General features: G+C 47.3%; 1 protein-coding gene across 7 annotated transcripts in view; it reads right to left on the bottom strand.

The window, feature by feature from the left end:
• DRC10 (dynein regulatory complex subunit 10) overlaps nt 1-15,695 on the bottom strand; it is a 145,657-nt gene that overhangs the window by 53,816 nt on the left and 76,146 nt on the right. For all 7 annotated transcript variants that reach the window (XM_078667154.1, XM_078667152.1, XM_078667158.1 and 4 more), the window contains one exon: nt 5,688-5,759. In XM_078667154.1, the coding sequence (XP_078523280.1) occupies nt 5,688-5,759 (72 nt within the window). The remainder of the gene's footprint in view (nt 1-5,687; nt 5,760-15,695) is intronic.

Here is a 15,695-nt window from a genome sequence, read left to right as displayed (position 1 = left end):
TTAGTCCCCCTGTCGGAAATGACCTCCTTGGGGAAACCCACTCTGGTGAAAATCCCCATCAGGGCCCTTGCCACTGCAGGTGCAGTGATGGTCCTCAGAGGTATTGCCTCTGGGTACCGGGTGGCATGATCCACCAAAACCAGTATGAACCGATGTCCAGCTGAAGTTGGTGGATCCAATGGCCCTACAATGTCGATGCCCACCCTCTCAAAGGGGGTGCTAACGACGGGTAGTGGTTCCAGGGGAGCTTTTAGCTTCACCCCAGTTTTCCCACTGGCTTGGCAAGACACACACGTCCGACAATATGTATCCGACGCCACTTTCATTCGAGGCCAGTAGAAATGGGGGACAAGCCGGGCAAAGGTCTTGTCCTGTCCCAGGTGTCCTGCCAATGGTATCTCATGAGCCAGTTCCAGTAGAAAGGCTCTAAAGCATTGAGGGACCACCAAGGCTCTGGCTGAACCGTGACCAGGTGTCTTGGGCTCACTGTAGAGGAGTCCATCCTCCCAGTAAATCTGGTAGCTCCCTTCAATGTTTCCCGCTGCCTGGGCGTTGGCCTGTTGCCGCAGCCCCTCGAGAGTAGGACACTCTTTCTGAGCTTTGCAGAACTCTTCCCGGGAAGGACCTCCCTCCACATGCCATTCAGTTGGGATGGGTAGGTTTTCCAGGGAAGCAACATTCTCCCCGGTGGACTCCAGATCCACCTCCGCAGGTGGTCCAGTTGTCTCACGAGGTGGAGATGTCGAGGCCGGGTCCTCCGGCCTCCTGTCCTTCTCCTCTCTGGCAGTCGGCTGGGCCATTGTTCCAGGCTCCAGCTTCAATGAACTCCCCCTTCGGGCAGTCGCGGACCTGGTGCTGACGCAAGTCCAGTCAGGGGGTCCCAGCATCTCAGAGTGAGTCTGGTACTCCACCCTCCTCCAAGCATTGTGCTCCATATCATTCCCTAACAGGCAGTCAACAGGCACGGCAGGGCTTACGGCAACTCGAAGTGGACCTGCAACCCCTCCCCACTCAAAGGGAACCTCAGCCACAGGATAGTGGCCCACTCTGCCGTCAGCCATTACGGCGGGATGGAGTACATCTGGGATGACCTGCTCTGGAGACACCAGCTGACTCCTTACCATAGTCATGCTGGCTCCTGTGTCTCTCAGAGCCTCCCCTCTACGGCCATTGATGGTGACCCACTGCTCATACTTAGTAGTATTAGAGGGCAGCTGGGTCTTGGGAACCATCTCCTTATCTCCTAGGGACACTAAGGTGACACCCGCCCGCTTCCCTCCATTAACCAAAGGCATCTCCTCCCCGAGCACTACACTAGTGATTCCCGGGGCTTTTCCTCCAGTGGGAGGGGGTGGTCTTTTTGGGCACCTCACATCTCCTTTATAGTGTCCCACACCACCACACTCAAAACAATGAACAACCCTTGGCTGCTGGCTTTGGCCAGGGGTAGGGTTGCGAGGGGGGTTACTCTTGGGGATGAATCCTCTGCCCCTTCCTTGCGAAGTATTTTGTGGCCCTTTTGAGAACTCCCTCTTAGTTTCCCCTCCCTCTTTCCTCTGGGGGGCGCCCTGTCCTTGCTTCTGGGAATTCCCTCCAGTCCCCTTAGTCGACACCCGGGTACTAACCCAGATGTCCGCCTCCTCAGCAAGCTTCCTGGGGCTGGTCAGCTTGCTGTCCACCAGATGCTGTCTTAGTTCGGGAAGACACTTCTCGAGTAGGTGTTCCTTGAGTATGAGGTCATATAGTCCCTCATAGTCTCCTACTTCGCTGCCTCTTACCCAACCCTCCAGGGCCTTCCTGGCGTAGTCCAAGAAATCTACCCAGTTTTGCGTGCCCAGCTTGTAGCTACCCCGGAACTTTTGCCTATATTTCTCAGGGGTCAACCCAAACTTCTTGAGCAGCGCTGATTTCATAGCCGGATAGTAGGTCTGTTCACTCTGGTCAAGAGCCAACAAAGTATCCCTGCCAGTGGGGGGCATGTATTTGTACAACCCACCTCCCCAGTGGACTTCCAGAATCCCATGGGCCCTTAGCGAGACCTCGTAGGCGGCTAGCCACTTAGCAATGTCGTCACTGGGTACATAACAAGCCATAATATCTTTTGGTAGGTACGGTCTAGGTTCTTTGATGTTGGTCTGGGTATCGCTGCCACCATTCTCTGATTTGGGGGATCCTCGGTTTAGGGCTTGTAAATCCATCTCTTTGATGGTTCGCTCATGTGCCAACCTCCTATCCTCCCTTTCCATGTCCATCCTGGCTAGTTCTATTTTCAACCTCCTCTCCTCCCTCCTATCCTCCAGCTCGGCTTCGGTTAAGCCCCTGTCTGAAACACTGCTGCTTGCCCTTGAAGGTAGCCTGGGACCTGTCAGAAGATTCCCTCTCCCCATTTGATTCAGCAATGCAGCCTCAGTAACAGTGTCCCCATCACCCACTTCCATTTCTGGTTCCTCCCTTAGGCGAGCTTCTAACCATGCCCTTATGCTTGTCAGCAACTCTCCTTTCTTGGCACCTTTATTGAAAAATACCCCGTTCTGCTGACACCAATCCCTGAGTTGGGCCACAGTATTGGCTTCCAACTCTTTAAGATTCACCTCCAGCTTTGCCATGGTATAAAATTACTCACAGGAGAAACCCACGAAGTGACTTGAGGTTAACCTCCACCCACCACCAGAAGTAAATTTAGAAAAATCAAAAATATAAATTAGGAGGGCCGCAGGGAGAAAACTCCAGGTGAGGTCTTGTGGTTAGCACTGCGTTACTAATAAGTGAGTGTAAGTACAAATCCGTGATCCCACCGCTGAAACACCAATTATGTTAGACCTAGATTACCCAAGCCTACATATGGTAGCTTGGCACAGTAGTGGTCTACAGCTAACTCAAGGTGTTGGCTAAGTACTTACAAGTCTCACTCACAGTAACTCAGTAATGAACCACTAAAATAAAGACACAACACCTCTGTTTGGAAAAATACCGTTACCTTTTATAAAAATAATATGTTTTTCTGTTATGCTATTTAGTCAGGGATGAAAGTCAATCAAATTACACCTTTTACATGGAATGCAAATCACACTTCAATATTTTTCCTGTTCAGAATTTAAGAATCAAAGGTACATTTAAGGTTTAGAATTATTCAGGACACAATACACTTCACTAGAACTTTACAGAAGGAAAATGCAGCCTGACAGTGCAATATGTATTTAAAGACTCATTAGCAGGTACATTACCCCACTCTCTAAAGCACTGCTCAACTCACAGAATGACCTGGATGTAGTTCTTCACTGCATAACCAACCCGCAATGTGACTAAAAAGGGGAGACACAATAATATTAGCCAAGTTCCACACACTCTAATTTAAAGGCTCAATTTGCTAAAAGGAGATCTATTCCTCCAATTTACCAAGAAACTACAAGGGTTTCTCCCCCAGGAACCCTGTAATTCCCTACACCGCTTCCTCCTCTTTGCTCCAATTACTTTTGGGCCACTGTAGTTATTATTAGGCTGAACACAAGCCCGTTTTCTTCACTTGGGCTTCCTGGTGCAGTTCAGTCTAAGTCTCAGTTATAGCCCCACTGTCTTGTCTCCTTTCCCTGGTGCTGCTGCCTCCCTTTCCCACACTACCAGCTTACTTGTAGGCTTCTGGGTGTGATGCGAGGGCTCTCCCCGCTCGCGCTGAAACCTGGCAGCAATCGGCGGTCGAGGAAGGTTGAGGAAGGCTTCCCTGGCCCCCAGGCTCCTTGCTGTGACGTCCGCTGTGGCGCTGGCCTCGTAGAGAGCGCTCGCACGCAGGGGGGGTCACTGTGGACGAGGCGGCGCCCTTGGGGATCTTCCGGCGTCTCCTCAGCTAAGCCGGCAGTCGCGCTGAACCTCCGGGCATGCGCAGACGTTCTCGTACCTCTTCCGCCTCCGCACTCGCTCATAGGAAGGACGCTGCTCCTCACGTTGACGCTGATCTCCTGGGCCTGCCCGACCCTAGGCCCCTCCTGCTCTCGATAGCGGGCGCGCTGGGAGCATGCGCAGAAGCACTACCTGCTCTGCTTGACGCAGCTGGTGCCCCCGGGGTCCCGCAATCCGCTAATACAGCGCCGCTGCTCCTCCTCAGTCACCTACAGCTCCGGCCTCTCAGGAAGGTTGCGCAGACACGGCGCCCTCGCTCTTCAAGGCGCTAAGGTGCCACAGACGCCCACCTTTCCTACAGCTGATCCACAATACCGGTAAGCACAGCGCTGGATATGGTCAGTCAGGAATACCCACAGTTAAGGGTGTTCTGGGTGGTTTTGCTGAGGCCGCTGAGATAAAAGGATCTTCTTCTTTCAGTAGTTCGATTTCTTTGTTAGTAGGGGTTGTCTTGAGAGAGGGATCGGTCAAAGGCTGAAGGGGGAACAATCCTCTGAAGTAACTGTCAGCCTCAGTGACAAACTAGCTGCTCTCAGTGTGTCCACCTCCTCTCACCACTGCCTCACTCCTCTACTCTGGGGTCAGCACAAAATGGCTGCTGGTCACTGGCCTTATATAGGGTGGCCTGAGACCTGCAGAATTCTCTAGGGTATTCTAGAAAGTTCCCTAATGTTAACCTATGGACCTGTCCTCCAGTGGTGTCCGTTATGGCAGTTGGTGGACACCATCTTAGGTCTCTGGAGATTCCTAGATTTTCAAGGGGGCTGACTAGGCCTCACAGGTTATGAGGGAAAAATGGCGTCATCGCCAAGGAACACCTAGCCCCCTGACAGCATTAAAAAATTCCTGATGGACATATGTAAAAATAAAAATAGAAACTCTGGGAGGCTAAGGGGGACAAAAATAAATCACGATGGTTAGAGTCTTCCCAGAAGCAGACAGGTCTAACACTCCCGAGGACATTTGGGGACCCTAAGCTTTTCTCCTCGGGATAACATTGTCACTAAGACACCAAGTTATTCTGAACTAGAGCACCTCACCATTAGTACTATAAAATATTAGTTGTCATCGTGGCCCCAGAAGGTTATATAACCTTCTGTTTTATGGGTCTGCTTCATTTTCACTATTTTACATTTTTCTGTTGTAAACAATGAATACTTCTCTTTCAAAGATGTAGATATAACTGGACAGTGACTTCTTTTGGTGCCATTTTTGTGTCACAGAGTACTAACATTCTAATCGTCATCACCTCTTACATTAACTTGTCACTGATCAGCTGCGCAACCCTCACAGCCATGGAGTAACAGTGGGGTGACAATTATTCACCAGAGAGCGACCTAGTAATCACTGCCTGCCCTGGACCAGGAAGGAAAGCCTGACCGGCTACACTGTTATCAGAGAGGAAGAGCAGTATGTTAAGCCTCGCTTTGGTTAGATGGCAGGGACACAAAATACATTATTATGAATAGGGGCTAAAATAAACCCTCTGATGGAAATTAATCAGTGTGCAGGAGAAGGAGGACATTTAATATTTTGGTCTTAAAACGAATCAGCCCTTGTTCCCTGTACTGATCTTTCAGCTTTACGTCCTAAACGAAATAGGGTCTTTGAGGGGGAGAATGCCCTTCAGGACACAGGAGACACAGGAGCAGAATTTAGCACATCATAGCCCAATACAGTCTTCTAGCCGAACATTGACCCGACTGAATTCTGGACTGGATCATGCCCTCGTGCAAGAGGCTGTTTTCAAAACGCATTGACTTTCATTCTTACCGACAGGTGTAAGAGCTCACCTGCTTCTCGTCCATATCGGAATCGAACTTTTGGATCCAGTTCTCAATTTCTGTCTCCAGCTTGTACTTTTTCTGCGGACAAAAAAGGAAGAATTAAGTACACAACAACAACAGCGATGTACAATTGATTGTGAATGGCCCGTGGGTTGATGAATGGTCTGTGTGCTAAAATAAGAACAGGATTCTTAAAACAAAACTCAATCTGCTTTTATAAAATTAATAAATGAATAAAGCCTGCAGCCTCAGTAGTGCCATATATTGAATTTTGGATTAAAAGTGCTTTGAAGGCACTTGAGCCAAGTGGCATTGCAATTCATGTGTTACCTGCAAACCAAACCCTTGCTGGGGACATGGGCCTCACAGCTTCACAGTTATGTGAATGCAGTGCTTGAAATACTTTTAGAAGGCGTTTTAAATCTCATGGGACAGCAGAAAGCAAAAAAATACAAACCTTTTCGGTTTACACAAATGAGAGCAACAGCCTAACCTGGCGCGATATCTTGTGGAGGTGAAAAGGATCACATCTGTGAGAGTGAACAAAGCACAAACCGGCCATGTTAACAAGACAATGGGAACTCCTGCTACCTTTTCCAACTTATGCTCTAATATTAAATGCCCAAGGTGATGCCAGCGAGGCATGGGCATGTTTTTGCAAGAGTACTTAAACTACTTTTCCTAAGAACGTGACCCATGTAGTAATTTATCCCAAAGCACTTATCTGGACTGATTGGTTTTCCCCCTTTAGTGTTCCCCTTTAACAGCAACATACACTTCACTTAGAAAAATAATATGCTGTCACTTAACATTTTTACTGCTAGATGTCTCAGTTAACACGTTTTCTAGTCATCTAATTTTTAACGTCACAAAATGTAAGACCCCGCAAAAGTAAAAAATATATATGTGAAACTTTACAAACTATGGGATTTTTTAATACTCTTATTATCAGAAAATTCTCCACTAATCCCATAGACTAATTCAAAAAGCACTCGCTCCATACATGTTGCAATACTGTTCCCACTGTAGTTATTGCTCCATTATAATATTTCAGTCAACTAGTATTTAGACATTAAACAAACATTCTCTCTCCTCCTGCAACCCCACACTTTCAAAAGCCCAGAAATCGAATTTGGGGCTTTGCAGGCTCCTGCATTACATTCTTCTATAGTTTCAGGGTGGTCAATACAAGTTTTTTTTATATGTAGCTATAAATATAGATATATATACATATTTATGTAGATATATAAAGGAGATATTAACAGGAAGTAGGACTATGAAATCAACCTAGGATCAAGGTCCGGGGGGGCCGAAATGCATGGAGCGTTTGTTTTCCTCTGCCTTATTATGTGTGTTAACTTTACTTCTCCAGTATTAGGGGTGTCTTTCATAGATTCACATGCCTGAATCATTCCCCGTCGTCGGAGTGGGAGTCCCACGGTATATAAAAAAGCAATAACATGCTATAATAACATTGGAAAAACCAGAAATTCCCAACCAGGAAGTAAAATAGCCCAGCTACAGTAGAAAAAACTTCCACACTCATGACTATCCTAGTCATTTTGTATAGTCCAAACTACAGCCAATCAGGCGACAGCACCCACCAGAATGTTCTCCCCAGAGGCTCAGGCTGTCAGATTTACTACCGCACGTCGTGTGAAGGGAGTCTCCCTGAGCTCTGCTCAGTTCTTCTCTATTTTCCTCTTGGAATCTAGTGTTTTTGTCAAGATGTCTTCCAAGAAATCTTTATTCAGACCTTGTGAATCTTGTGGGAAGCTCCGGCTTTTTAAAGGAGATCCCCACAAGAAGTGCATTTATTGCCTTTATCCTGAACATCAAGTAAAGGACTGCAAGATCTGTAGAACCTTCCCTCAGAAGACCCTCAGAGACAGAGAGGGCCGCCTGCTTTTGTGGCTACAAAAGCTTAAGGATTCGGATTATCCTGCGTCTGAGGTAGGCAGTATTGCTTCTGGTTCTACTTCAGCCTCTAGGAAGAGAGCTGCTTCTGAGGTGTTAACTTCTCCTGGGGCTAAAGTTGCTAAAAAACAACTTCCATCAAAGGGGTCTGAGAGGCCTTCCTCTTCCAAGACCACTCCCTCTGTTAAGGATAAAGGTGGCCCATCTACGCCCCCGAAGAGATCCACCAAGAAGTTACCTCAGACATCTTAGAAGAATTTACCTCAGATTCCGCCCCTGTCGTCGACGACGCCGTCGACGAAGATCTCCGTCGGCGCTACAGCTACGTCGGCGGTAACTTTTTTATCTCCAAAGCCACAGATGATCATGTCGACGGCGTCTTCTTCGCCTACGATGGTCTATGTCTCTGTTAGACCTCTTTCGTCGACGGCCATCGTCAGCGCCTCGTCGACGGCTGCTCTGAAGAAAATTCCGTCGACGACGTCAACGTCGACGCTGGCTCTACCGCCGACGAAGAGACTACCGTCGACGGACTCGTCGACGAGTTCTACTCCGTCGACGACGAAGATACCACCGTCGACGAAGTCAATTCCGTCGACGAAGTCAATTCCGTCGACGACGTCAATTCCGTAGACGAAGCCAATTCCGTCGACGAAGTCAATTCCGTCGACGAAGTCCATACCGTTGACGAAGTCCATACCGTCGACGACGATAACTTCACCGTCGACTACGAGTTCGTCATCATCTAAAGCCAAATCCAGTGCCACGAGTTCTTCAGTGGACCCACCGTCGACGCCGCAACTATCTTCTTGTACTACCTTGCAAGTGTGGTCACCGTCTACGGTTTTTCAAACACAAAAACCGTCGTTACTTCAGAGGCGTAGTTCAACATTGGCGTTATCACCTCTGCAAATTTCACCTCAAAGGGTACCCCTGCAGCTCCCAGACAAACTTCTTGACTCTGAAGACAGTGATGAAGAACTTGGGGACACCTTTGGTACGGCTACGAGTCCTTCCGAACTAAACATTAAACTTCAGGAAGATGACCTAGAGGAACAACAGTCATCTGAGCGGATGACGTCACCTGTAGCAAGTGTCCCTGCCACACAAGTACCGATTGCATTGCTCACCAACCTCCAATGCATGCTTGATGATTATTACAGGCGGTTTCCGCCATCTGAATCGACAGGTTCTCAGCCTCCTACTCCGGCGGTGGAAGCGCCTTTACCTGACTTTAGACCTCCAAGGTCTCCTCCACCGGCGCCGTCTAATCAGCCAGAGGGACAACAGTCTTCTGATGAAGAAGAACAAAGAGAAGGAGAGGTTGATGACATGTCGGAGTGGGATGAATATCAGGTGCAAACTCCTTCTCCGTCACCTCCGGCTGCTTCGGACTCATCACCAGTAGATGTTGGTGGGTTTCACCTTTTAATGGAACGGGCTACTAAACGATTTCATATAGATATGGAACATACGGAACAGGAATGTTTCCTTTATGATTTTAAGGATTAGCCTAGAAGACAAGTCAAATCTATACCTATTGTTGACTTTATATGGCAGGAAGGTATTACGGTGATGTCTACTTCAGCTTCCATACCCCCGGTCCTGCCACGGATTGACAAGAAATATAAGGCACCGGCGAAATCACCTGCGTGCCTTATAGGACAACCCAAACTGGATTCAGTTATTTTTCAAGCTGCTCAGAAGAGGTCTCGTAACCCTTCATCTCCAATTGCAGCCCCACCGGACAGAGATGGTAGGCGCCTTGACGCCATTGGAAAACGTGTTTCAACAATGGCAGCTACCACGGTCCGGGCTGCTAATTCATTGGCCATCTTGGGCAGATATGACCGGCAGATGTGGTCGGACATTGCGACATACATAGACCAGCTTCCGGAGCCTGCTAGAGCTGAAGCGCAAAAGATCTTACAGGAAGGAGAAAAAATCTCGTCTGAGATTATCGATTCGGCGGTGGACGTTGCCTCCACTGGTTTCAGGCAATTAGCAGGTGCTGCTGTTTTACGTAGACAGGGGTGGCTACGATCTACATCATTCCGTCAGGAAATTCAAACAAGGGTATTGGATATGCCTTATGACGGAGATTTTCTGTTTGGCCCGCAAGTAGAAGAGGCCTTGCAAACAATTAAAAAGGACACAGAAACAGCTAAATCCTTGGGCACCCTCCAATTTCGTAAACAGCCCTTTCGAGGAGCGAGAGGACGTGGATCGTCCTCTAACAGAGGTGGATACACACAGCAATCCTCATACAGACAGGGAAATCAGCGCTACCAAACACAGCACTATCAATCTTACAGCCAACGAAGAAATAATTATTCCCAGAACAGAGGGAAACCGGCCTACCGCGGAAAAGATAAACGCCAATGAGACTTGTCTCCTGCCACTGCTACTGCCCCACTCTCAGGAAAAAGTTGGAGGACAAATATCAAACTTTTACTTAAAATGGTCATCGATAACATCGGACAGGTGGGTCCTGGACATTGTGGCCAAGGGCCATGTCCTAGAATTCGAGCAATTTCCTCCGAATGTTCCTCCAAGGGCCCACCTCCAGCTCACTTGAAAGAGCTTTTTGCCCAGATAAATCTGATGATAAAGAAGGAAGCAATCGAGAAAGTGCCTCAAAAGATGAGGGGAACAGGATTCTACTCCAGATTTTTCCTGATAAAGAAGAAATCCGGAGAATGGCGTCCGATTCTGGATCTCCGTGTCCTAAACAAATATCTGAAGAAACTAACATTCAGAATGTTGTCACTACAGGAAATATTGCATCTTTTAGCAGCAGGGGACTACATGGCCACTTTGGATCTCCAAGATGCGTATTCGGCACCCAGAGTGTTTACAAAAGTCCTGGCCCCAGTAGAACCTCACCTCCGGCTGGAGGGAATACAAATCTTCTAACAAACAACTAACAACTACAAACTTAGGGGTCTTATTGAGGATTCAGCCGTAGTCCTCTGCTCATCTACACCTTGTCTAAAGTACAAGGGTGTGAATGAAATAAACCAACAAACCAGATCACAAGATGTGAAGAACCAGTAACGTGAGTCCCCACTGGTGTAGGATTCCCATCAACAGTCTTGTAATGATCAATATTATCATTTGGTAGTCCTAATCGGGTATTGTGTCTCTAGATCATTGAGACCAGCATACCCCGATAACCAGATATGGGGTAGCGACCCACAATCACTCGGTACTACCACATGATGTTGATGTGATGGGGAGTGCAGTGTAGACAAAGAAAAAGTGGTGATCTTAAAAAAGGATAGGGAGCTCAACCCAGAAACCTTTAATAATTGTTTGCCCCTTCCTTCCTAAAAACAAGAACAGTGTAATATCATCATCGCAGTCCCAACAAATAGCTGCGAGGAGACCAACATGTTTCAGCCACTCAGGGGTGAGTCCTTCGGCTTTCGTCAGGGTCTCTGTTCTATAACAATACTACTGCATTAATTAGTGAATAAAGTGTTAAACAAAATAATATGTGTAAAAAACACACAAGTAAAAAAACCAGTAAAGGATATAATTTTCCCTCAGCTGTTTCAACTCCTCTCTTCGGCAACTGGTCGTATATGTACTGTTTAGAGGGGACAAACGTGCAGGAAAAACACAATCTATTACACTGGTCTGCATAGAACATAATATATTGTCCAAAAGGGTGTATTCTAGCTTATTTACTCACCCAGTGTGTCCGGGGAGTGGACCTCACCTCTTCCTGGACCTGGCTCAGGATATATGAGACCCCGCTCTACAATAACAGAAACCGCCTGCGTCAGCTACACACACCGGACAACCAAACATGCAGCTACTCTGGTAATGTATATTCCTACGCAAAGCAAGGTTTACTGTATATGGAGTAAAATTTAACCCCCATCCGTAGGTTCACAACACACCTCCCTCCACCTCCCTGCACGCTACAGGCTAAGTTAATATGGGTTTTCAAAGTTCCCAATACAAAGCATAAAGCTAGCACAATGGCATGCCCAGTATAACAAGCTAGCTAGGCAGGTAACCATACCTGTCCGTCGGTGTCCCTAGCCGTGACTGAGTCAGGGGGAGGCACAGTCCCCAGTGCTCTCTGACTACTTCAATGTTAGGCTATGGAACAATCAACCAATCGGTACCGGCGAGGGAGGGGCTAGCCGAATCGCCACCTCCTCACACGGCACTCTGTATTGTCATTGTGACAGATCCTTTGCCAATTACCTCATTTTCAATGTCCCCTGATGGTACATGGACACGATCACACAACTGTCTTAACCGGGGTCCGCACTCGATCGCGGCCCCGAGTGCGTCCTCTCGCGAGAACGGACCGATAGAGGACTACAAAATGACGTCACGTCATGAGTGATTGTAGTTCTCTGCGCGACCACGGAAGGATTTCCACATTACTCTTCCTTGCGTGGCCTGGAGCAGTGTCTCCTTGAGCGTCTGAGACCGACTGGGAATCCAATCCATACTTAACAAAGTACTACTCAAGCTACGTGTATGGAAAAATATGACAATAATCACTCGCTCGTTCATCCAATAGTATAGAACTGCACAATGACATCATAACTTTGATGAGTGTAGTTTATTAGGTTGTTATAGGCTGTGAGAATATAAACAGACTATCACCTATCTAGTAATAAAGGGCACAGCGTGAGACGTCACACCTAGCGTCATAAGTGCAAAAACATTAAACCAGAATAGCTGATTGCTGTTGGAACATTCAATCAAAAAATTGCAATCAAAAAATTCCACGTGGCGAAATATACATCACGCTACACATGGACTCCTAAAGTACCCAATACTTTAATGCTGGAATTAAGCGCAGGGTATTCGTAAAAAACGAACCAAAGTCGGTGCATACCAAAGAAAACAGGTTCATCGTGTCAGGTGACAAGGAGCGCTAACTAGGTCGCCCTGTCATGGGGGCAATGGGAAAAATGAGCCCAAGCCGGAGCACACAGTAGGCGACGTGCTCTTAGAAAATTCAATAGGTCATGAGCTAAAGACGCTATAGCCAGATACTAAATAATGTGTTTTGCAAAAACAAATCCACTTGACATCTGGTGTAAGATGTAAGCCGCGCATCACACTATCTATAAAGATCGCGTTGATCAAGACAAAGAGACCCATGGAATGTCATCATTCAGCCCTCGTTTGTGTGTCCCCAATTTGAACACCCACTTCTGTTCACGAACAAAAAGGTATCTAGACACATCACTCACATGTGGTGGAATGTATGGTTTCTCCAGAACATGCCATTTGAAGTCTGTTTCGGCATGATTACACGTGAGAAAGTGCTTCGTGAGTTTGGAGACATCTTTCCTGCAACGGAAAGTGCTCTTGTGTTCCTGCATCCTCACACGTACCTTTCTCGTGGTCATACCAACGTATCTTTCATTACACGTGCACGTAATGAGGTAGATCAGGTTGGTGCTGTTGCAGTTGGTAAACTGCCGCAGCTCCCAAGTCTTCCCATATTTAGACGACTGACTTATCAAGGCCAGTTCTTATGAAGACACAGACCGCCATCTTCAACAGTGTCTAAATCTCTTTCAGTCTCTGGGCCTATCTATCAACATCAGCAAATCCCAGTTAATACCATCACAGAGACGGGCTTTCCTGGGAGCAACTTTAGACACCCAGCTTCTCCAAGCCTTTGTCTCGGACGAAAGGCAAGGCAAGATACAGAATATGGCCCGGTCTCTGCTTTCAAAACAGTCAGTTTCAGTCCGACTGTTCAAGTCATTTCTGGGGATGGTGTCGTCGTGCATTCCGCTAATACCAAATTGCCGACTCAGAATGAGGCCTCTTCAGGAGGAGCTCAGCCTACAATGGCTACAGATCTCCGGCACCTTCGAGGATCTCATCCAGATTACACCTCGCATGCGGGATGCCCTCCGCTGGTGGACACAAAGATCAAATCTACGACAGGGTTGTGCATTCCTTCAGGAAACGCCAAACTTTACACTCACCACCGACGCATCCCTCGAAGGCTGGGGAGCTCATCTTCAGGGCCTGACAATCAGCGGCAAGTGGAGCCCTCAGCAAAGGTGTTGGCACATCAACCTGTTAGAACTGAGAGCCATTTTCCTTGCCCTCAAAGCGTTTCGTGCAATAATCCAAGGGGCCAATGTGTTGGTGTGCACAGACAACACTACAAGTATGCACTATGTCAACAAACAAGGAGGGACAAGATCAGCTCTCTTGTCGCAGGAAGCCCAGGAGCTGTGGACATGGTCAATACGACACAAGATCAATCTCCAGGCAGTACATGTTCCTGGAACGGAGAATGTACTGGCAGACACGCTCAGCAGGTCAACAGTGTCCACTCATGAGTGGGAACTTCATCAGCAGACTGTGGATTGGATCTTCCATCTATGGGGTCATCCAGACCTAGACCTCTTTGCAACCAAGTCCAACAGCAAATACCGATTCTTTGCAAGTTGGCCTCCCCACAAAGACTCTCAGGGGAATGCATTTTCGATCAACTGGTCTCTGATATATGCGTACGCTTTTCCGCCAATACCGCTAGTTCCCAGAGTCCTGCGGAAGATGAAGAAAGAACCGTGCCGGTTGATTCTCATTGCTCCCAGGTGGCCTCGCCAGTACTGGTTCACCGAGCTACTTCTCCTGTCAGAGTGCAAACCGATTCAGTTGACCCCAATTCCGGATTTGCTCTCCATTCAAGATGGGCGGATTTACCATCCAGATCCAACGTCACTGAGATTAGCGGCCTGGCGCCTGAGTACCGTGAGTTCGCCCATCTGAACATTCCTGCGGACTGCAAGGAAGTTCTAGCCAAGGCAAGAGCACCTGCTACTATAAAGACGTACAGTCTTAAATGGAAACGATTTTGTATTTGGTGTCGTTCAGCTGGCATTCATCCTTTTTCAGCTAAACCTGAAGAAATCCTGCCTTTCTTCCTCCATCTAGCGAGATCAGGATTGTCTCATGCAACCCTTAAGGTATTCCTAGCAGTGATTTCAAGATACCGACAAGATGGGACAAATTCTCTTTATTCTACGAGAATTATACAACAATTCTTTAAAGGCCTTTTTAGAATGTTCCCTCCGGTACGTCGTCCACCTCCAGCGTGGCATCTCAACGTTGTGCTGGCGCAACTCATGCGCCACCCTTTCGAACCTATCCATCGAGCAGATCTGAAATTTCTCACATGGAAAGTTTCACTGTTATTGGCCCTGACTTCTTCTAGAAGAGTCAGTGATATCCAAGCGTTCACTGTTCAACATCCTTTCTTACAATTCACTAATGACTCTGTAGTGCTCCGCACTAATCCCAAATTCATTCCTAAGGTTCCTTCGGACTTTCATTTAAATGAACCCGTGATCTTAAAGACATTCTTTCCTAACCCACAAACACCTGCGGAAAGAGCATTGCATACTCTAGACATTAAGAGATGTCTTAAGTTTTATTTACAAAGAACATCTACATTGCGCAGATCTGATCAACTATTCATCACTTATGGTGTAATTCGTAGAGGACAGGCAGTTTCCAAGCAAACAATCGCACGATGGATATCTGCAGCTATTGCCTTTTGCCACACACAAGCAGGAAGACCTTTACAAGCAGCTCCTAGAACACATTCTACGAGGGCAGTGTCTTCCTCTAAGGCCTTATTCGCTGGAGTACCTCTTCAGCACATCTGCAGAGCGGCAACCTGGGCCAGTCGCCATACTTTCACCAAACACTATTGTTTGGATGCAGCCAGCGAGGCCGATGCTTCAGTGGGTCGAGCAGTTCTACGAAATCTTTTCAACTAAGGTGAGCCTCTGTTTCCCACCTCCTATTACTGCTGTCAGATGCTTATTATGTCTCTATATGTTGGGTATGCTTTTATGATATGTTTCTTCACATATTGAATTGCTATATGCTGTTAATGTTGACAAACTATGCTACCTGTAGCGTCTGACAAGCACAAATATGTACTGCTATCTACTCTGATTCAGGCATGTGAATCTATGAAAGACACCCCTAATACTGGAGAAGAACAATAGTTACTTACCTGTAATCTGTGGTTCTCCAGTATTGGTGTCTTTCATAGATTCACATGCAACCCGCACACCTCCCCTC

This window comes from Lissotriton helveticus, chromosome 11 (assembly GCF_964261635.1).
Source record: "Lissotriton helveticus chromosome 11, aLisHel1.1, whole genome shotgun sequence".
Lineage (NCBI taxonomy): Eukaryota > Metazoa > Chordata > Amphibia > Caudata > Salamandridae > Lissotriton > Lissotriton helveticus.
Note: the sequence above shows the minus strand (reverse complement) of the source record. Positions and strands in the feature narration are given on the sequence as shown.